General features: G+C 42.5%; 1 protein-coding gene across 1 annotated transcript; it reads left to right on the top strand.

The window, feature by feature from the left end:
- The first annotated feature begins 3,717 nt into the window (after nucleotides 1-3,717).
- Nucleotides 3,718-13,399, top strand: cep170ab (centrosomal protein 170Ab). Its single transcript, XM_034530299.1, has 18 exons — nucleotides 3,718-3,822; nucleotides 3,919-4,008; nucleotides 4,726-4,804; nucleotides 5,014-5,072; nucleotides 5,510-5,669; nucleotides 6,032-6,169; nucleotides 6,322-6,762; nucleotides 6,920-7,290; nucleotides 7,420-7,548; nucleotides 7,651-7,783; nucleotides 8,063-9,532; nucleotides 10,056-10,299; nucleotides 10,523-10,631; nucleotides 10,722-10,862; nucleotides 11,298-11,386; nucleotides 11,775-11,868; nucleotides 12,969-13,020; nucleotides 13,143-13,399. Exons 1-18 carry the CDS (start codon nucleotides 3,718-3,720, stop codon nucleotides 13,397-13,399), a joined length of 4,161 nt encoding a protein of 1,386 aa, XP_034386190.1.
- Nucleotides 13,400-20,843: the final 7,444 nt, after the last annotated feature.

The raw sequence follows: 20,843 nt of genomic DNA, 5'->3' as shown, positions 1-20,843 counted from the left end.
AACATGGGCAGGGCGAAGGCGGCCAGTGGGAGGGGGACCAGCCGTAATAAAAACCAATGGACACTCATTATGGACTACCTATGAAGGGAAGGTGGGGGGGGGGGACAGAAGAGAGGCCCCGAAGACACCAATGGACAGAGGGGATCAAGGGGGCTGGGCTAAGAGAGAGAGAGAGAGAGAGAGAGAGAGAGAAAGAAAGAGAGGAGTTGAGTTATAGGAAGTCGAGGAGCAAAGCCCATGAACCAAACATCGCTTTGTAGCAGTGTAGAGTAACACACCCAGCTTTACTGCTCCATTCATATGTATTAGTTTATTTTCAGTCTGATATGAATATTAAGTGAATATGTAAATGTACAGTGTTGACTCGAGATTATATTTTTACACGAGGGTGGGCTAAAGTGTATATTTTTAATTCATTACTATTATTATTTATTTATAACGTACATTATTCATATATAGCCATTTTAGTTAGATACAATGTATTTGATCATTGTATCTTGTTTTTGTAAATTATAGTTAAGCTTTATATAATGGACCAATGAGTAGAAGCTGTTAAAGATGCTTTCCAACAACTTTCTGAACTGTATATTGATGAATGTTATAGTCTATAAAGTGGATCTCCTTGCTTTGGTTTTTATCCAGAGTGGAAACGTTAACACACATAGAGTGAGATACAAATGTGTATTAATATTAAATTATCCAATTGTGGGATCATTGTATTACTAATGAATACAAATGAGGAGAAACAGGTGACTAAAAAAAGAGTCCGATGTCCTTTGATTCATAGGTTGTATCATTATTTGAGTTGATGTTATTAACTAGCGTGTTAAAGGCATTAAATGTGTGTTTTTATATATATATATATATATATATATATATATATATGAACAATGCACCTGAGTCTATATTAACAAAACTATAAAGTGAAACAGAGGTTTATCTTAATTTTTCATCTGACAGGTTGTCTATGTGACAGTTAAGTACATTCATTTCGTAACAGAGAAGAATCCAAGAACAAACATAAAAGCCTTAGATAAATGCTCAAAGCCATAAGGAGGCATTAGAAAACCCATTGCTAAAAGTTACTGTAGTGTAATATTATGTCATAGTGTTGAGGTATTACATATGGAATATATCTAGCCTCTTCAAATGATTTAGCATCGCTGTTGAGATTTTTATAGTTTTATTGTGATTTTTATAGTTTTATTGTGATTTTTATAGTCTATACTGTACAGGAGCACAAGCAGTAAAATCACATTCAACCAGGCAAATAAAGTGACATTTGAAACTGGGAGCCAAAGGAGGAAACTAATTGTGACAAAAACATTTTAATTTCTTTTTTTATATATAGCTGTAATTCTCCCGCTGTTTTTGATTGTGTTATTTTTTTTATTTGCTTTGGCAGAAGCTTCAGAGCATAATGTTTATCTTCCATAAAAGCACAAGAAGAAAAAGCTAAATGTGTTCATCCTTCAGGGACACCACTGATGATAAATGCATCAATGAAGTGTGGCTTCACTATAAACAATAGGCTAATAACTTCTCTCCAGTGGAGGGGTATTTAGCTAAAACAATTAATGTTATAGTAGATGAAGGTAACCTCAAGCACGAGTCCTGTTATAATCCTATACATTAAGTAAACGTCGAAAATAACACAAATAGGGCTAAAAACATTTTTGTTTTAACATCTGTTCGGTTTCATATTGTGAACATATAATAATAAGACAGTCCGACTTTGAGCCTCATTAATGCAGACGAGGGCTCATAAACAAAACAGTCAAGACAGATAATACACAAACACATACGTTTTCATATTTCAAATACCGATTACTGGTGTTGGAATTTTCTTTAAGTGCGAGTTTAATTTTAGTTTGAGCCGTGAACGTCTCATAACTAATCAGGCCCCAAAAGCCCTCTTCCACATCACAGCTCAATGCTTTGGCGCCACCTAGTGTTATTTACGAGGAGGTTTTCCTTGTGATCCAATACAAACCATGCCGCCCGTAAGCAGTCCACTATGTAATATAATAGTACATATATATGTTACAATATCCATAATGATAATAATGATATTACGTTAAATATATTGCTTGTCCAAAATCATCAGTCAGTATTACGTAACCTCATGCGCTATGAGCACACAGCGCCACCGTGCGGCCAAGGCACAGTGATGCTGGAGGAGCTGGGCTGGGCAGCGGGCTTGAAGGAGCAGCATCGCTGTTGTTCATAATCCTCGTATCGAATGCTGATTGTCCGTAGAGCCGCCGGTGAGTTTCATCTATGTTCCTCTTTATGGTTTCATACCGCACCGATCCTGTGGTCCCTCGCTGCTTCCTTCTGCACTGAGGATGGAGGCGACGGGGAAATGAGCTTCGCTGTGTTTGTGCGACAAAAAAAAAAAAAAAAACACACGTCGTCCATAACGGGAGAGCCTTGGCTGCACAACAGCAAACAGCCTCCATAACCTGATGTACAACTGCACGTGATAACTGCTATCCGAAATATGTCTAAATTAGCCTCTATTGGGCTCAAAGAGCGCGCGGATATAAAGAGGGATATCCTGAACGTTATGAGGACCAATACGCGTCAGAAGGAGTCGGTGTAAGCATTCACGACAGACACACTGTAGCTATACGTTTATGTATACCATCATGTGCGTGGTCCTTGTGTAGCATTGAGAACCTCTGAGGAGATGTCCCTCTCCAAGAGAGGAGACGCTGCACTGAGACACGGCCTAGCTGAACTCATGTGCAGGCTCTGTCATTGGCCGGCTACAACCCAGTGGCTACCGCTTGTCACTTACAGTGGAGATGGATGTCTTATGAGAGTGGATGGAGCTGTGTGTGGTCAAGCGTCTAAAGGGGTAATCTGGGTCACTAGAAGCCCGACCAGTGAAAGGGTTCATCGTCCATTCCTCCATAGGGAGAGAGGGGGTGGGGGGTGGGGGTGGGGGGGGGGTCTGTCAGGTCGAGTTGATGCTCAAAAATGAGCCAAATATATGCCAAATGTGCGTAATTAAATCTCACTAATTCACCCATGGCTTCTTCCGAGCGTGAGTCAGCAAGGCCTGTGTGCTGATGATGCTCCTGCAGACAGAGGGAGGACCGGCTGTTCGTCTCAGTGAAAAGAGCTGTTGTGCTGCTTCATGTGCAAGAGAAGGCTGACAACTGAATGGGAATCATATGAGAGCATCATGGGAGAGCTGAGATGTGGCTTTTCTAAGAAAAATATTATCTTATCTTGTCGGTTTCCCTCTCTTCCGGCCTCCTCCTGGCCTGTGTGTGAGTGGTCTCTGACGTTATGCACAGCATCCAATTAAATTAGTGGTGTGTTTCATCATGTACCCCACATCATCCTCATTTCCTCCTTCTAGTGAGTATTTTAATTTGGGAGTTTAGTAGGAGGCCTAGAATCCGCTTTTTACACTTACAGTTCTCCTCTCATGTTGTTTACTGCACTACAGCGAAATTTATGCCAGTGTCCTCAGGTGATACCTGAAATAGATACTGTGCATATGACACACACACACACACACACACACAGATGTTTTTCTGTAATTTTGTAAAGCAGCGTGCCTCATTCTCGCCTTTTCACACCGTAATTCATCTTTTTATTTTGATTGACTCATGAATAGACTCATAGATGTACAGATAGATAACACTGTTCCTGTTTTCAGGAGGATGCATTAGGGGTCAACGGTGAGCTAGTGAGGCAGAGATGAGTCTGACTTCCTGGTTCCTTGTGAGCGGCGGGGGGACGCGTCACCGTCTCCCCAGGGAGATGATCTTCGTGGGGAGGGACGACTGTGAGCTGATGCTGCAGGTACAAGCCTCTGTCTGAGCTGTCACTTCTTCATCTAGGCTGAATTATTGAGATCAGCGTGGATTACAGTGATTGACTGGATTCTGTGTGATTCAGTCCCGCAGTGTGGACAAGCAGCACGCTGTCATCAACTATGAGCCGAATGCAGACGAGCATAAAGTGAAGGACCTGGGCAGCTTAAATGGGGTGAGTGTGTCTGTGTCTTAACGGCTTCATATGTCTGTTTAGGAAATAAACAATCTCTGATTTAGATCTGATCTCAGATCTCTGAGGGACTGTGCTATAACCAGAGTCTTCACACATCTATACATCAATGTGTATATGACACTAGCGGCTGTCACATTCACCTGCTGAAGGGGAAACGTTTCTGTGTGCTCAACTGAGATTGATTGCTCTTCAACACGTGCGTGAACTTCTAAAATAGTTTGCAGCCAATCATTATTCAATTTGCAACTTCCATAAGTGAACAACAAAACGAGTCTGGAGGGATCTTAAAGTGATTTTCTGAACTTCAGGATTCAGCATCTCTAAACTACAGAAGACGTTGTTTGTGTGGTCATTACTACGCTGTCCTCTATCTGTTATAAAGATAGATAGAGGTTTATTAGAGTTCCCATACTACTGCTAATTTGAGTTTCAATCAATTATATTTTGACGAGTATTTATATTTTTCTACAAAACTCTAACAAAAAAGGACAAATACAGTGTAAAAATACGAAAACTATGATAAAAAAATAAGTGAAGTGGACTAGGATCCATCTGCCCCCAAACTATTGGTAATCGGTTCTTTCCCGTACTTGTTGTTCATGCATAATTCAGTGATTACATGAATGCTGATAGATTCAGTGGCCAGCCTGCATCTTAGCTCTGTTGTTCTTACTTGCTGTCTCTTTTTCTTTGCAGACATTTGTAAATGATGTCAGAATACAGGAGCAAATCTACGCCACACTGCAAATTGATGACAAATTGAGGTTTGGATACGATATCCTTTGAATATGATCGTGTGTGTCTGTCAAACCCAGTGACATGCAGCACAAGGGCGGTGCACGTGGACAACACTGTAACTTTATCCATTTCTAAATGGCTGTGAATCCTCAGTGCACTCCGCCTGCTCCATAATAGATACGGCTATCAGTGCGTGTTTCTCCCCCTTGCAAACAGCTCACCGACTTCTACCTTAACCCGCCTCACATACCAACCTGTTCACTGTGGTTCGAGGGGAGCTGCATATTCCAGAGGAGGCCCTCAAGGTTAGACGGCACCTTGTGCATGTTCATGCGTTAACGGACAAAGTAAATATGTCATCTGAAGACAGCACAGCCAGAAATCTCTTGTATGTTTTTTTCAGTGTGTAAAATAAAAACCTGCGAGAGGTAGATTTTAGTCTAAGAGAGAGAAGAGTTCTGATTAACTGGGAAAAATACAACCTTACAAGATTGCTGAGTTATCACAGCAAACTGTAGAAAGGATATGATGTCAATGAAACTCCTCCAAGGAAGATGAACGTTTGACAGTAATATTTAAAATGTCCCCTGAATCTTTTAATAAAAAAAAGAAAACATACAGTCTGGAGTTATGGGCTATCAATGTTTGCAACAAGAAAAATAATTCTGGCTGCCCTTCTATAGATTAAGTATCATTTTTCTCATCATCTCTCTCATCTCTCCTTCCCCCTCCCGTACGTCAGCATGAGAAGTTCAGCAGCCAGCTGCAGCTGAACCATAAGAAACCTCCAGAGGGGCAATCGTGTAAATCTGAGGTTAAACTCTCCGAGGCAGCAGCACCAGCGTGTGACGGGGCCTCCGCCAAGCCCCCCGAGGCCAGCAGGGTGGAGGACAAGGGGACAGGTGAGAAGGTCTGAGGATGCACAGGACACAGGTTACACAAGCATATCCATCAGGCTCCTGATGCCACTTTCACAAATGTAGTCTGAGGATGACATATTGACGGTTAGTTATGTTCAAATGTATTCCTGAAAAGGTTGGTTGATTCCTTTTGATTAATTTCAGTTTTGACTAGTTTATCAATCAAAAAGTGAAAACATTTGCTGGTTCTTTCAGTTCTATATCTTTGTAAACTGAAGAGCTCTGAGTCTTAATGTGTGATTCAAACCAAAGATTCTGTAGAGCTCATTTGGGTTTTTTGAAAATCACAAATTTCTGACACTAAAAAGAATGTGTGTTTATAAGTGATTGGTTGTTGTCGCCAGGAGACGTGGCCGCGTTGCACAGAATCACGCCCCTCTATGGTCAGCCTGCCTGGTGGGGAGATGGAGACCCTGACAACCAGCAGCCCGGGAGGCCAGAGGAGAAGAGCTCTGATCGGAAGCAAGACAAAGCTGACACAGGTATTTACAATGCTGCAAAAAAAATGTGGTTGTGAAATATCTCTATTTTACAAAACTTTAAATATGTTCAGTCCTGATGAATACATGTGCTACTTCCCTTATACTTAATAGACTATCTGGTGCTAAATAAATGCTTGCTTTAATTCTGACAGACACCAACAAAAGTGCAGGGGGCCCAAAAACAGCTTCCAGTCAGGAGCCGAGCTATTTTGAGATCCCAACCAAGGATTCTCCCTCAGCAGGTAAAGTGAGCGGCGAATCCCCCTCACAAGAACTAGAGGCGGGTGCTTCTTCTGCTGCAGAGACCATCCATGGCCACGCCTCCTTCACCATTGAGTTTGACCCCGGGGCGTCGGGTAAAGTGACCGCCAAAGACCGAGCCGCGAAGGTTGGACCGGAGACCAGGCCACGTCCTAAAAGGGCTGTCGGGGAGGAGCTGAGTCCTCTTCAGACCGCCATGGTAGCTGCCGAGGTTAAAGTGGCCGACTGGCTGGCCCAGAACGAGCTGCCATTGGCACTGAAAGACACGGTTGCAGAAGATGATGGAGAGAGTGTGAAGAGTGATGTGCCTATACAACTGAAGAGCCTTAAAGGTGTGGTGTATGTGCCGCCATCTGTAATTAACATAAGTTATGTGTGTATTTCCTGCTTGTTTATATCAGTTATATTATTTTATTTTAACCCTCCTTGTCTCTTTTTTAAGCCGACACTCTGACCCCATTGCCTTCTGATCTACCTCTCCCATGCCAGGCAGTAAACATGAGGACGGTACTCAGAGTGACTCAGAGAATGCACTTGGAGAGCAGCGCAGAGCTGCAGCAATGGAGCAACGCTCCTGGGGGCTGTGGGGCGGGGCAGGGATGAAGATCAGAGAGGGCCGCGCTAACGTACCAGAGGGGCTCTTCGCAGAGGAGGACAGTCCCGCTCGCCGTCGCAAAACTTCCACTTCCAAAGTGGCGAGTGGGTTCGTGGAGAGGCGATGTGGAGAAGCACCGCATCAGCAGAGTGGCCGTGAAGAGTGCTATCACCATGGGGATGATTATAGTGACAGAGGGACCTATACCATTGAGGTGGAGAATGGGGATCATGAGGAGGAAGAGGCTAGGAAAATGATTGACAAGGTGGGGAAGAAGAGACTCATAACAAAGCTCCTTTTATATAATAAGTTGGCTTGTGATTATATCTCAAAATGATATTTTTCATACATGTATGTGAATGCTTGTTCACGTTTGCATGTGTGTATGTTGCAGGTGTTTGGTGTCGATGAGCAGGAAGCTGTGTGTGTGTCCAGGTTGGGGGTTGCTGACCAAGGAGAGAGGCTCACCTCCCAGAGGTCTGCTATGGGAGACAGAGGAAAGCCTGGACGCATGGAGACAGAGGTGCAACACCTCAACACGTTTAAATTCCAGCTCGACAGGTGTCTAAAGACTATATTTGACCACATTTCTTTCTCTTGTATCTTTCATGCTGTCTTTGTGCAGGTACTATCTGAGCAGCTGATGGTGGGTGGTCCTCGCTGGGTTTCGCAGTGGGCTACTCTGGCTGCCAGTCACATTAGGACAGACCCTGAGGGATCAGGAGGGGAGAGTCACATCATGGTCACAGAAGACAGAGGTACTTCAAATCTGAACAATAAAGACTCAAACAGTTTAGCTCATTTGAATCTGAAATTACATAATGTGGCTTAGACACATTTTTCAGCATTAAAATGATAGACTGCCTGACAATTCATTAAAGTATAAAGAACCCAATGATATCTCATGGTTAATCTAGTAGAAATAGAATCACTGAACTGTGCATTCACCCCACCAGCATAGCACTCACCATTTATATGTAACACCCATTTATCAGAGGATCCACTTTACTAACAATAGTTGTTTTCTCTCCTTTCAGCTGAAATAAGTGAGTCCAGCCACTCAGCCTCCTTTGCCTCGTCTGGATACACAGAGCGTAAGAGGAGAACCCTGCCCCAGCTCCCTGGTGAGGAGCTCGCCCTAGGAAGGAGGACCCCAGGTGCAGGCCTGCTTACAGATATGGGGGAGAAACAGGACACAGAGCTACAGGAGAAGGAGAGCCGGGAGGACAAGATGGCCAGAGGAAAGACTCGGCCCAGTCATGGCACTGGAGGTGTGGGCAGTCAAGGTGGCAGCCCCAGTCGCTCCTCACCAGCCAAGTCGCAGGACAGTGCTGGTGGGAGATCAGGCAAGTCAGGTGCGTTGGCAAAGCTCCCCCCTCGTCCAGTGACCAGCGGGGAGAAAAGAATGGATGAGGTGCGGAGGAGGAAAAAGGAAGAGGAGAGGACCAGGGAAAGTAGTGGGAAAGCATTTTTGAGGCAGGAGAGTTTTACTGTGGAGAAGTCAAGCTCCAACATTGAGCTCATACCTCGTATCGATGGGCTCACAGGCTGCATAACTCAGAGTAGGGAGGCTGGCATTGACAGTGCCACGCTGCAGAAAGACTCGGAAGCTGTGGCAGCCTTTTTAGAGACGACTGTGTCAGACCAAGGGGACCCACCAAGTCAGTCCATTGAAGGCTCCATCTCGCCAGAATCAGACGTGGACACAACCAGCACAGTAAGCCAGGCTGACGGAGCGAGGAAAGTCATCCAGAAACGGCGGATTCTTGCAGGACAGCAGAAGGAGAGGACGGTAGTGTGCTCATCGGGGAAAGGCCCTGCCTGGAGCAGAGAGACCCAGGACAGGAGGGTCAAGACCAGGGCATCTGGTCCTCCACAGCCCAGTCGCCCCTGGACTTCTCTGGACCTCACTGATGATGACGTCAACTCCAACTCACTCCTCTCTGACTCCCAGCACACCTCTACACAGGGGTCTAGAAGCACAAACACCAGAGCCCAGACTGGGAGCACAAAATTGGGGGCTAGCACCAAGTCTAGCCGGGCTAAAATCTCCCAGGCACCAACCTCTATGGCAGCCAGTAAAACCACAAATGTTCCCAAGCCCAGGCCCACCAGGGCGTCCCTACTGAGGCGAGCCCGAATGGGGGACTCCTCAGATACTGAACCAGCTGAGCTCGACCGGATGTCGGTAGCCTCGGAGGCCTCCACCGCTAGTTCCACATCCAGGACAGGCATGGCAAGAAGGGGCATGTCCAGGATAGAGGCTCTGGCGCAGCCAAGGAGGCCGAGGGTGGGCTCCCCGTCAGCCCAGAGTGACTCAGAGGCCACTGTGACAAGGAGTAGAGGTCTAGGGGCCCGGAGCACTGCAGGTGATTATGCCACCCGACAAGGACTGAGAGGATCCAATGTGACCTCAGTTTCTGGACCCCGAGCCAGGGCTAACAGTGCCTCCAAGCTGCCCGACAAGAATAAAGGCACCTCCTCCTATGGACATGTCCCACCTGCATGTAAGTAGTTACACAGTAAACCATTTCCTTTCAGGTCCAGTGGAAATGGAAATAGTATTTTCTTTCATACATTCTTTTCTTTATGCACTGCCTTTCTAAACAGTGTGTCTAGTGATCATGTATAATGTATAATGTGCTTGTAGTGACGAATCCACAGAAAATGATCACCCTCAGATTCTTTCAGCTTTTTGTTTTGTTTTGGGCTACCTCATCGAACCAAACACCAAAGTTAGTGACTAGCTGGTGAACATCGTGCAGCATTTAGAAGTTAAAGAGCCAGATATCTATCTTAGGAGTTAATGGAGACCAAAACAGTGCTATATGGAGAGTGAATATTGGACTTCAATTTTTCAAGTTGCCAGAAAGGTGGCTCCAAACGAATGCTAATATTGCTCTGTGTCTGCAGAATATGTTAAAAAAGGCAACTGTCTTCCAACCCTTTTGCCATATCAACCTGGATGTTGTGTTTACAGCACATTTAAAGCACCATCTAACCTTAACTTCCATTCCTCCCTTCCATTAGCTGGCGGCCGGTGGCGCCGCGTGCCTGTGGAGTATGCTTCCACCTCGGAGGACGAGTATGGCTCAAACCGCCACATATCCAAGCAGAGCCACACGCGTCCGTTCCCCTCCACTCGGGTAGCCCAGCTTGGAGGTTCGGTCCCAGCAACTCCGACTCCTGCAGGCATATCGGCCCTGAGGCAGAACTCCAGGGAACAGGACGAGTATATGAGAGACTGGACAGCACACAGCGAGGAAATAGCCAGGTACGTGGGGCAGAGGTATTCAGCACGCAGTTTGAGAACACTGATGAGTCATGATGACAGTATTCAAACACTCTTGTCTTGCATAGAGCTGTTATTATTTTCCATTATTTGCTTTTGTTTTGGGTCGTGCAGTGTTTTTGATGGTTATGAGTTTGTGTATGAAAATACTTATCACTGAATAAAACATTTAGGAAGATGTATTTAATCATATATGATTTATCAGGATCAGCCAAGACCTAGCCAAAGACCTAGCCATGCTTGCCAGAGAAATTCATGATGTTGCCGGAGAGATCGACTCAGTCAGCCCTGCAGCCACGGACCCTGGAGCTCCGGTAGTCAACGCCTTACTAAATTCATATTTCTATCTGCTAATTTTGACAACTACAAAATATCAAGATTTTTATTTATATTCTGCTCCTCAGATGGAGGAGCGTGCATTCGAGGACAGCTTGGACCTGAGCGGTCCCCCTGCAGAGCCCAGCAGCATTGTGGAGCTTCGACCCCGGGGCTCTGGTGGACAGAGCTCCCGCTCCATACGCCGACAGACATGGAACAGAGATGATGTTAGTCGTTGTTTTAATATTAAACATTACTCAAAATATGGAGGCACTCTGTATACCAGAGGGCTGCTCCAGAGTTTGAATCATGCATGAGATTCTCGTTTAAGTCTGAAAATATAAAGTTATTATTATTATTATTATGTGTGAGTAGAATCACACAGTGTTAGTGTAAGCGCACAATGAAAATTAGTCTGAAACTGTTGATTATATAAAACTATTTCCCACCTCCACAGCAGTTTGTTGAACAATTGTGTAGTAGCAGATTAACATGTCAGTCTGTACCACAGTGTGCTACTAGAGGGAGATCCTTTCAGCTCAAACAGACACGGAGCTGATGAGACAGAATATGATTGTAAATGGCACATTCTTTTCTCATCTGCATTCATTGTATGTCGGTGTTCAATAAAAAGTGTATTTTTGTTGTTTTTTCTTCATCAGGCGGTGTTGGACAGTTTACTATTAGCATCTGTTAATCAGCTCTCGACGAGGATACGTCACTCTGTCGACAAAACAACCTGCAAAATCAGGTGAGCGTCACGTTACATCTTATGGTTACGCCTCTAAACAGGACCGTGCTGCTGGTGTAATCTGGTCTATATGTGATGCAATGTGTTCCTGAGAAATGGACAAATGCAGGAAAATAATTGCTGTTGTGAAGACTCCTGTGTGTTTGATGTCGGAAATGGGCCAAGCAACACAATTTGAGTGGCACATAATAGAGTTTCCACTGACAACCTGCTACATGTCATACTAATTACTACACACGGGATGACAACTCAAAGGCTTTTTGTTCAATCCCACAATCTACAAAATAAGATCAGTCCAACAGTCAGCTAACACTTCTCTGAAAAAGTATTTAAAAATATGGATGTATTTTTTTACTTTGATCTATTTTTGTACCGGCTTGGCGTCCAGGATCCTCTTCAAGGATAAAGAACAAAAATGGGAAGAGATTGAGAACAAGCTGCAGGTCGAGCGTGACTCCTTACTCCTCAAGAGCTCCAATAAGGTAATGAGCACACCCACTTCTCACAGTCTGTCATCTGCTGAAGGCCCCTGAAATAGACAAGACTTTTGAAAGAAAATGTGTTAAATATCTCAGATATATTGCCATAAAATTGGTTACTTACAAAGTAATGACAACCTCAGCTGTAGGCTATTTTGTTTTTTATGAGCTAATTAGCATGCTCACACACTATGGTGAACACGGTCAACATTATAGCTGCTGAATATCAGCCCGTCAGCATTGTTCTTGTGAGTGTGTCAGCATGTAACTCAAACACAGGGCTGTGCTTAAGTGAAGGGTTTTCGGTACTAGATCAAAATGTTTTGTTTAAAAAATTAATAAAAAAGACAACTACTGGTCATTTTTAAGTCATGCCTGAATAATCAATGTGGTCGATATGGCGACTACTTTATATATTGACTGTAATGTGCTAAAGGACAGTACACAATATTGACTGTTAACTTTTAAAACAAAATCTGCACAACCATTATGTTTGCAGGTGCAAAGAAGTGTATTGTTTCGGTTAATTAAGAGGGTTTTGATACCGTTATCAGACAGATTAATTCCAGGGAAAGTCTAATCAGCATAGTGTTTGTTTTTTGGCCTTAGTTGTGCATAAATTATTACAAAAAGACACTGAAATGGCTATACAGTAATTCATTGTTTTGCCTAAGAATTTATTTATGTCAACAATGCATGAGCTTTTCACAGGGTGAGATTAATAATCGTCCAAACCACACAATATCTGATTACTTACAAGAGCAATCATAGTGAGTGCTGACAGTTTGATTTGATCCCATAGACAGCTGGAAATCAAAGACACTTCAGTCATGCACATACCATTCAGATTAATTAGCTAATTCCCCTTTTGGAGAGCAGAGCACACCAATTATGGTTGCTTTGATGGAGAAAAACCACCTACGAGCTGTTGTGGGTGCAAAAAGTCAAATGTCCACAAAACTTCTGCCTCTCTCGGGGGCAGTGTCATAAATCCTGCCTTTAACCGGGCCTGGCCATGTGTGAACCCCCAAAGAAATATGTCTGTCCGCCACAGTTAAAATGCTCGTAAAGCATAGCGGACAGAATTTATGTTCTCTTTACAGGAGATTTCAACCATTCTTCAAGACCTGAGGAGAGTGGAGAGACAACTGCTCGGTACGGATGTGGTGCTTTTCTTAAGTTTTTAGTCACACATCAAATTACAAATGTGTGTATGTTCATCTATCTGGAGCTGCGTTGAACTCATTTTAAATGTTTGTTCTCTGCCAATCTTACAGTAATTGACATGATGGTGGACCCAGACGGCACCCTGGATGCCCTGTCCATTCTGGGCCTGACCAGCCCTCTGACTGAGCAGAAGATCGGCCCTGGGACTCAGCAGGGGCCGTCGGTGTTGCACCCTGGAGCTGAAGGGTCCTCCAACACAGTCTCCAGGCCGGAAGGACGGGCCACTGAGTCCTCCGGACCTTTAGACCACGCAGTAGTGGCCGAGCGAGACCCAGGGCCCAAACAGAGCCCTAGATCCTATAAGTGATACTCCAAGGACATACTTCAGGTGGCTTCCTTTCTGTTGGACATATCCCGAAGGTGTGAGGTGAGGAAATGTTGAAGTGTTGGTTTCACACGAAGGAGGAGCGAGGAAGGAGAATTATGCCTATTCGATGGAGGAGCCTGACTATATACCTGTCTCTCAAATTGACTTGTGATAGGACTTTATTAAAGTCCAACATTACCAAATAACAGCTCTTGTCAGTTATACAAATGAAAACATAACAGCATTATGAAGAATCTATGACATAATATACTGTGTTTTTGTGTTGCAGCTCATTCTTATTATCTGTTATCCAATTTTAAGCTGATTTAAAGCCAATGCAGAAATCCAAACTAGAAAGGTGCAAAGTTGTCAAATAAGGATTCAGCGGAGGTGTATGTCAAGTGTTCTTCTATCCTGCCATAGAATTATTTATAATAATTAATATATTGTTGGCCTGTTGCAATTGCAATCCCTATACCTGCCTCAGTAATGATTTTCCACCAGGAAAGGCCATGTTGCTTATTTACTGGGGAAAGAACTGGGTATGTACAGTATGTACCAGTGTAAATGTTTATTATAGTTCAATTAAAAACTCCCATTCATGCCTTTTTTCCTGTGGCGATGTCATTTGAATCCAGTATATCAAAGATAGACCGTGTTTGTTAATAGAAACTATCAAATCAAATGTAGCCCCCAAAAGGTTTTACTCTTCCAAATGTATTTTGTCACAAGTGCCCTGGATCAAACAATCATTACAGTTGAAGAGGAGAGAAGTTAGAGTGAAAAGGAGATAAGAGGTGGAAGTGAACTTTGTTTTGCACATTACAAATCCGATATATGTTAATATTCATCTCTGAGGGACCAGGACATGACACTCCTTCATCATGTCGTTGTCCTCGACTAACAGCAAAGCAGGGTTTGGAAAGCCAGCTGTCTCAGTCTAGAGGCACAGTTGCTCAAATTATTTTCTGATCAAAAAAACAAAATGTTGTGTTTGAACCAGCATAGACGGGGGCTGCCTCCAAGTCCTGCAGCTGCATTTCCTCATTAACGATGCAACGGAAGGATGGACAGTGTAATGGCTGTAGGTTTTCCAGTGTCTTGCCTCATACCAATGTTTACACATGAATGTAACCTGATCAAAACTGTTGGAACATTTTAGCCAAACGACTTGAATAAAGATTGATAATTGCATTTTGTGCTTAGCACCTACGGTACTTTGTCTTTAATTCCGTTTGAGCATTTGAAGAATTTTTGTTTGGATGTTTTGTATGAAGTTTTTTTGTTTTCTTTGTAATGACGTGTTGACCTTGCAATACCTGTGTATTGTTTGTCTCATTTCCAATAAAATGCATGATAATCATGAGCTATTTTCTTTGTATTTTACATTAGTGCAAGTTCACATTTGATCAAAACTGTGCTGAAATAGTTTTTGACAGTGCTGGAAAGTAAAACTGTGCTTAGTTTCGAGGTACTTGCTTGAGAATTTCCATTGTTTGCCACTTCACACTTCTACTCCAGCAAGCTGAAACCTTCATGGTGCTTTGTGTCTGCTGGGTGTGGAAACACACAACTGATTTCTAACAAATTCGCTAAACTTTACAGCTTGTCGCTGACCCCAAGTGGACAAAAAATGTCTGCACTTTTTCCACCTCTGGTTTTTAAATTAACATTTAAATGGAAAAAGGTGTTCAATAAAGTAAGATGAAATTGTCTCACATGAGGTCAAACTTGATTCATCTAGCTCTAAAAAACAGTTTTCTCCATTTAAGTTTCTACTTCATCTTCATCACCCCCATAATCTCCTTTTGGCAGCCATCATCCAAAGCTACAACCTCCATGATCCTTTCTCCACAAGAAGGCCAATCTCCCTCCTCCCTGTCTGGCCTCTCCCTTGTTCTTCGCAGAGTACGTAAGTACAACAAATTAGGTTTTTAGAGGCCCCGCTGCCGGAGCCACTGCACAACTAACTTTATGTCTCCAGATATTCTGCCCTACTTCCTTAATCCTTAAAGCTGTGTCAGGCGTTTTCTCCCTTGCGAACAACATCCACCGCGGCTGCTGCTGCACATCAGTGCTTCTGCAGGTGTTCATCCTAAGAGGGAACCGTGTGGCTGAATTGTTCCCACGTAGGTTTATTCATTGTCGCACTCACACTGTTTGCATTCATTGCGTATGAATAAAATATATATAGCACTGCAGCATTTTTGATTTTGGTCAGGTGATGCACAGCATGTGCCCTATGTACTATTTTCAATTCAATTCAATTCAATTCAGTTTATTTTGTATAGCCCAATATCACAAATTACAAATTTGCCTCAGAGGGCTTTACAATCTGTACACATACGATTCAGGGTAATTTGAACTGTCATTGATGATAGTACCGATGCGGCCTCAGAGTTAATAAGATGTATGATGCTGCGCTGTGTGCATGCAGGATACTGGAGGTATTTAAATGTTCTGCACCTCCTCATTGATGCACCTTCATAACTTATGGGCATTGGGAAGGAAAACAACAGGATAAGGCAAAAAAAAAAAGCTTTGTCAGCAAACTGAATCCACTTTACGGTCAAGCAGTAGTAGTTCACAAACACAGTTCAGTAGTTACAGTCCATTTGACCTTCACTGTTGAAAAGCTGAACTATTTATAGTTCTGCTTTTTGGTAAATATGCAAGGTAAATACCAATGGAAACAGAAGCTGCCTACCAGTACCTCAAACACTCTTTCATTTTCATGTTATATCTGGTTTCTGTACAAAAACAAAAGTTCAGAAGAGTTGACATGAGAATAGTATCAGTCTGGTCATGTAACTTTCCACAAAAAAGCAAGTAAGTAACTATTGCTTCAAAATAATTGACAGGTATGACTGAACAGCTTAAATGCTCTAAAAGACATGTAGCTCTGTATGTATTGACACAGTGGCCACAGGGGGTTGTGCCAATTATTCTTGCAACAGCACCTTTTTGTCCCCATATTGTAAATTATGCTTGCTGGAAAAATCTTCATTCACCTTGTTTGTGTGTGTTTATGTGTGTGTGACACTTTTATAGCAGCCAGATGGCGTCTGCCTGCTATAAAAGGTTTCTTAAGATGAGGCTACAGTACCTCTGGACGCTCTGTCTCTGCCAGATCATTATTCTATATGTGAGGTGTAAATGGGAGAGATTAGATTTCAGACAGTGTGTGTGTGTGTGTGTGTGTGTGTGTGTGTGTGTGTGTGTGTGTGCTTTCTTCTTGTCTTGTCTAGTGCAGCAGTCCAACTGCATAGACACACAAAAAGACACGTGCACACCCTCCCTAAATAGTGTGTGAGGGTGTGTTGACACATTGCTGATCAAACAGACACATTGTTGTTCAGATGGCACAGAGACCAATAGTGGCAGATTCAGCTACTGAATGATAGACAAAGAAAAGCAAGAAGACAGGAGTGACAGTGTGTGTGTGTGTGTGTGTGTGTGTGTGTGTGTGTGTGTGTGTGTGTGTGTGTGTGTGTGTGTGTGTGTGTGTGTGTGTGTGTGTGTGTGTGTGTGTGTGTGTGTGTGTGTGTGTGTGTGTGTGTGGGTGTGGGTGTGTGTGTGTGTGTATGTGTACATCAGACTGTCTGTACCCCAGCAGACAGCAGCACACAGGTCATCAATGGAACTGTCAGATGATCCAAGGTCATGGGGGCAGGAGGCTACCCCCCAGCGCTCCTGTCCTGTGTGTCCCGAAGGAGCAGCAGCAGCTACAGTGCTGTCCAACAGCAGGGCCACTCCGCATCCATCGTTTTACGTCGCAAAGACAAGCTGGAACCGGTGAGATAACTGTCAGGTTCCCCTCAAACAAAGTTAAGATCAAATAAATGTAAAAAGAGCCATGTGACGAAAAATTCAAGTTGAAGTATCTGAAGTGCATACAACTATATTCAGAGGATTTTTTTTTCACACATGATATGTAACATGGTATGTTGTGAGCCCAGGAGGCATTCGTTTTGTCCACTAAAAGAAACCCCATTTATTCTGCTTGCCCGTGCAGCCTCAGCTCTGGGGAGGTGTGCAATTGAGCTCTGATCCCTCCAATGACAATTGATTACCACACACCCAGGACACACCCTCACAAAAAGATGCACACCAAGAATCCTACATTCCTACACTCTAAAAAAAAAAAAGTTGAGTCAACTTAAAAAAGTGAGGCAACCAGCTGCAAAGCCTTTTTGAGTTCACTCAACTAATGGCTAATGTGTTGTGTCAACTTATGATAAGAAGTTCACTCAAAGTGATATCTTAAGTTTGTCAAACGTAACATTACTATTCAGACCTACTTATGTATTTAAGTTAACACTACTTAAAATATTAAATTGGAGAAACTTGAAAGTGTGTGTTCTTATAGATTGAAAACATACATCAAAAGCACTTAACATTTTTTGTTGAGAGAACTTACTTTTAACTTAAAATTTCAAGTTTTTCCAATTTAATATTTTAAGTGTTCTGAACTTAAGTACATGAGTAGATGCAACTATCAAATGCAATATTTTAAGTAGTGTTAACTTAAATACATAAGTAGGTCTGAATAGTAATCTTACGTTTGTTCATAACTATGGGTCATTCTTTTTTAAATATTATCTAAAGTTAGACATAAAAGTGGAATGAGTTCATAACTATGGGTCATTCTTTTTTAAATATTATCTACAGTTAGACATAAATTGCCTCGTGAACTGATTTGAAGTCAGCTCAGAAAGGAGATTTTGACGGGCTTTCATTTTTAAATCAAACATCAGAATGTCTTGATTGTCTCTGAGGGACATCCTGAGATGGTCTAGTATGCATTAGAAGTGGAATGATTTCATAACTATGGGTCATTCTTTTTTAAATATTATCTAAAGTTAGACATAAATTGCCTCATGAACTGATTTGAAGTCAGCTCAGGAGGAGATGTTGACAGGCTCTCATCTTGAAATTAAACATCAGAATGTCTTGATTGTCTCTGGGTGACATCTCTATTAATCTCAAGTTAAATTAGTTTGTAACTTTGGACCATTTCCTTTCAAATCGAAGCTGAAATTAGAGACACATAAGTTCATGAATTTTATTTTCTAGGCTACATCTCACTGCTGGATCCCTATTTGCACCCTATCCACAGTTCTTTGGGCATTGGTCCCAGCTGTTTTCCGTTGCATTGTGCCCAGTCAGCCTTCACTCAGCATATATCATCCTGACTATAAAAGAAAATCACCACATCCTGTGCACGCATGGAAACCTGCTGTTGAGCATTTGGTGTGAAGGTGAAGCACCTCTATTGAGGCGTCCTTCATTAGAACTCACAGGGCTGTGTTTGGATCGGTTGAAACAACAGTATCAAACCTTATTGAAATGGCAAAGACATGAAAACATTTACCTGGTTCACGCCCATTTGCTAATCCGAATGTCCCTTCGCAGTTCTTTCTCTTAAAGAGGAAGTCTATTTTAAATTGGCCTCTTGTGTTGGAGAGCTGTTCCGTACATCATCAGAATATGATGCCCTGTACAGAGAGTCAAGAGGGAATATGAATAACGGAACTGCTCTCCTGTAAAGATTAAAAAGAGCTCTTCAAGCTGTTCAACATGACGGAAAAGAAAATGGTCTGGTTGGCATTTCATAAATTAGTATTCAATGTTGCATGATGGTGGTGACTGTGCAGTATAGGTAAATTGTTTATGTCAACAGTTTCTTGGTGTGACCGCTGCTGTTAAGACGAGGATCTCACTCGTGATGTTGCTCAGCTAGAAGTTGCCCTGTGGTTCTGTCTCAGCTGATGATCCGGGACACAGTGAAAATACCTTCCTGTTTGATTGTTGGTTTGACCCCGTATTTGCAGCTTTGGGAGCATGTAACTCTCCTGGGAAATGGTCCAAACATTCTGTCGCTTTCTCTTTTTTTTTTTTTTTTTTTCACTCACAGACCGGGTGACGTGAGGGCACCTGCCCAGACAAACACAGCCGGTGTCACTGCTACGACGTTGCTCCTTGTTGCTACCAATATCTCTCTGGAATCTCACAGTACTCCAAAAGTCCTTATTAAAAAACATATGCTCTACATTTTCTTTTGGAATTACACTGACAAATCATCAGTTTCATTGATAAAGAAAAAGATTGTTCATGAGTATGACAATGAGATAAGTAAAAAAAATTCAAGCAGTGTAATTACTGTGCAATTTGAATTTACTGAATATAACAAGACTGTTGCATGCATTTACATGGAATTAGGCAGATGGAAGAAAGAAATCGGGAAATTGTGTTAGTTAACGAGAGTAGGGCAATGAAATTAGGTGAAGTCGGCAAAGTATACCGTCAACGGGAGCGGTAGACGGCATTGCAGTCCAAGGAATTCACAACCAGAGGTAGCGTAGCTCGCTCACAGAAAGAGAAAGCTGGTTAAGTCTGCAATAGACTATTAAGAGAAGCCACATTTTATATGCATTATGAGAATAATTACATATATTAGGAGGGATGCACCTTTTTACAGAACATGTACAGCCTGTGTAAACACAGTAGGAATGTTAATAGCCTAGTTAACTGTTTAACTGTGCTATCAATTTGAGTTGACATTATTTAAACTGGGGAGTTATGTAAGAATTCACCCCTGCACAGTTGTCATGAATGGGGATATTCAGTATATTGTTTGCTACATTCTTCATCTTAGTTTTACATTATAGCACGGTAATATTAGACAATTAGCACTATGGACAAAGAACATCTTAGTTTTACATTATAGCACGGTAATATTAGACAATTAGCACTATGGACAAAGAACATCTGAGGCTGATCAAAATGTCAGTTTTCCAGACCTTTGGTCGTCCAAATATTTAACAAATTTGAATTTGCCCCTGATTATTGCACTTGTTATTACAATTATTTCTGATGGAAACTTGAATATATCAAATCTCATAGCAATTCATCCAGTAGTCTGAGTAGAAAGCTTTTCAAACTATAATTCCCTCATTTCTTTCTCGTCCCCCATGAGGTCCTTCCTTCACTCCCTGGTCAGTGTGTCATAAACACGACAGCAGCTTGCCTGCAGTCAGCATATGTTGTTTTCTGCTATTAGGCGATGCTGTAATCCTCTGTGAGAAAAGTGTGAAGAAAATGGGGAAAGAAAGTTTATTATTTAATTTCCCCCCAAAGAGGCCTTGTAATGTACTTCTGTGCAAACAGAAGATGCAAAGCTTTAGATTTAAAGCTATATACAGTGGAAGTGAAACTCCGGGATCTGGTGCATTAATGAAAAGCACATTTATTACACCGATTTAAATACAGTGGGGATTAAAGCAAACAATACTGCTGTAGTTATAGGACTTTCTGTCTGCATCGAACTGTGTGTGTGTGTGTGTGTGTGTGTGTGTGTGTGTGTGTGTGTGTCCCACCTAATGAGTTTCGAACAATTTGAGAATTTTGCAGCAGCTGTCACACCAATGGCATGTTTCAGCAT

This window comes from Cyclopterus lumpus, chromosome 1, assembly GCF_009769545.1.
Source record: "Cyclopterus lumpus isolate fCycLum1 chromosome 1, fCycLum1.pri, whole genome shotgun sequence".
NCBI classification, from domain to species: Eukaryota; Metazoa; Chordata; class Actinopteri; order Perciformes; family Cyclopteridae; genus Cyclopterus; species Cyclopterus lumpus.
This window is presented reverse-complemented; position numbering and strand designations above follow the sequence as displayed.